The 1074-nt window shown below is 62.2% G+C and overlaps 1 protein-coding gene across 1 annotated transcript; it reads left to right on the top strand.

Moving 5' to 3' along the window:
• Positions 1 to 384: 384 nt before the first annotated feature.
• Positions 385 to 1071, top strand: LOC104411546 (zinc finger protein 787-like; the record flags this gene model as incomplete). The annotated part of the gene is made up of 1 exon (XM_010021992.1): positions 385 to 1071. A coding segment is annotated over exon 1 (687 nt), but the record flags the coding sequence as incomplete, so codon positions are not given.
• Between the last annotated feature and the right edge of the window lie 3 nt (positions 1072 to 1074).

Genomic DNA, 1074 nt, shown 5'->3' with positions numbered 1-1074 from the left:
CTCCCGCCGTGGGTTTGGTGCAAGATGAAAGGTCTCCTTGGACTCATCATCCATGACGGGATCTGGGGGTTCACTCAACGGTGGGAGCTGCATCGTCTCTGGGTGCCTGGGAGAAGGTTGGTGTCCTCCACTGAGCCCCATCGTGAAGCATCTTCTCCTTCCCCCCCAGCAGGTCCCACCACGGCAAGAAGAGACCCAGAAGGATCCACTTTGGAACATCAAAACCCTCCACGTCCATCCAGCGCCCTCCGAGGTGTCCCCAGGGCTGGGACCTCCAACCAGCGACGACCCCACCAGCGACGGCTCCAACGGGCTCCCACCACCTTCCCACAGCCCCACACCCGAGATCCACCCGGACCAGTGGCAGAGATGGAGCCAGAGGCCATGAGGAGCACGGAGAACCCTTGGGTGAAGCCACCAGTGATGGAGCTGGATCCAGGGGCCATGAGGAGCATGGAGAACCCTTGGGTGAAGCCACCAATGGACCTGGATCCAGGGGCCATGATGACCAAGGAGAACCCTTGGGTGAAGCCACCAATGGACCTGGATCCAGGGGCCATGAGGAGCATGGAGAACCCTTGGGTGAAGCCACCAGTGATGGAGCTGGATCCCAAGGCCATGAGGAGCATGGAACCACCAACAGAGCTGGATCCCAAGACCATGAGGAGCATGGAGCCACCAACGCAGCTGGATCCCGAGGCCATGAGGACCAAGGATAACCCTTGGGTGAAGCCACCAGTGATGGAGCTGGATCCCAAGGCCATGAGGAGCATGGAACCACCAACAGAGCTGGATCCCAAGACCATGAGGAGCATGGAGCCACCAACGCAGCTGGATCCCGAGGCCATGAGGACCAAGGATAACCCTTGGGTGAAGCCACCACCGGAGCTGGATCCAGGAGCCACCAAGAGCGGGGAGAACCCTTGCGCGAAGCCGCCGGCGCAGCCCAAGGCCCGTCCCTTCCCCTGCTCCGAGTGCGGGAAGAGCTTCGTGCGCTCGACCCACCTGAGGACCCACGAGCGGACGCACTCGGGGCTCAAGCCCTACGCGTGCGGCGCCTGCGGCAAGAGCTTC

This window comes from Nestor notabilis, unplaced genomic scaffold (assembly GCF_000696875.1).
Source record: "Nestor notabilis isolate BGI_N333 unplaced genomic scaffold, ASM69687v1 scaffold22279, whole genome shotgun sequence".
Lineage (NCBI taxonomy): Eukaryota > Metazoa > Chordata > Aves > Psittaciformes > Psittacidae > Nestor > Nestor notabilis.
This window is presented reverse-complemented; position numbering and strand designations above follow the sequence as displayed.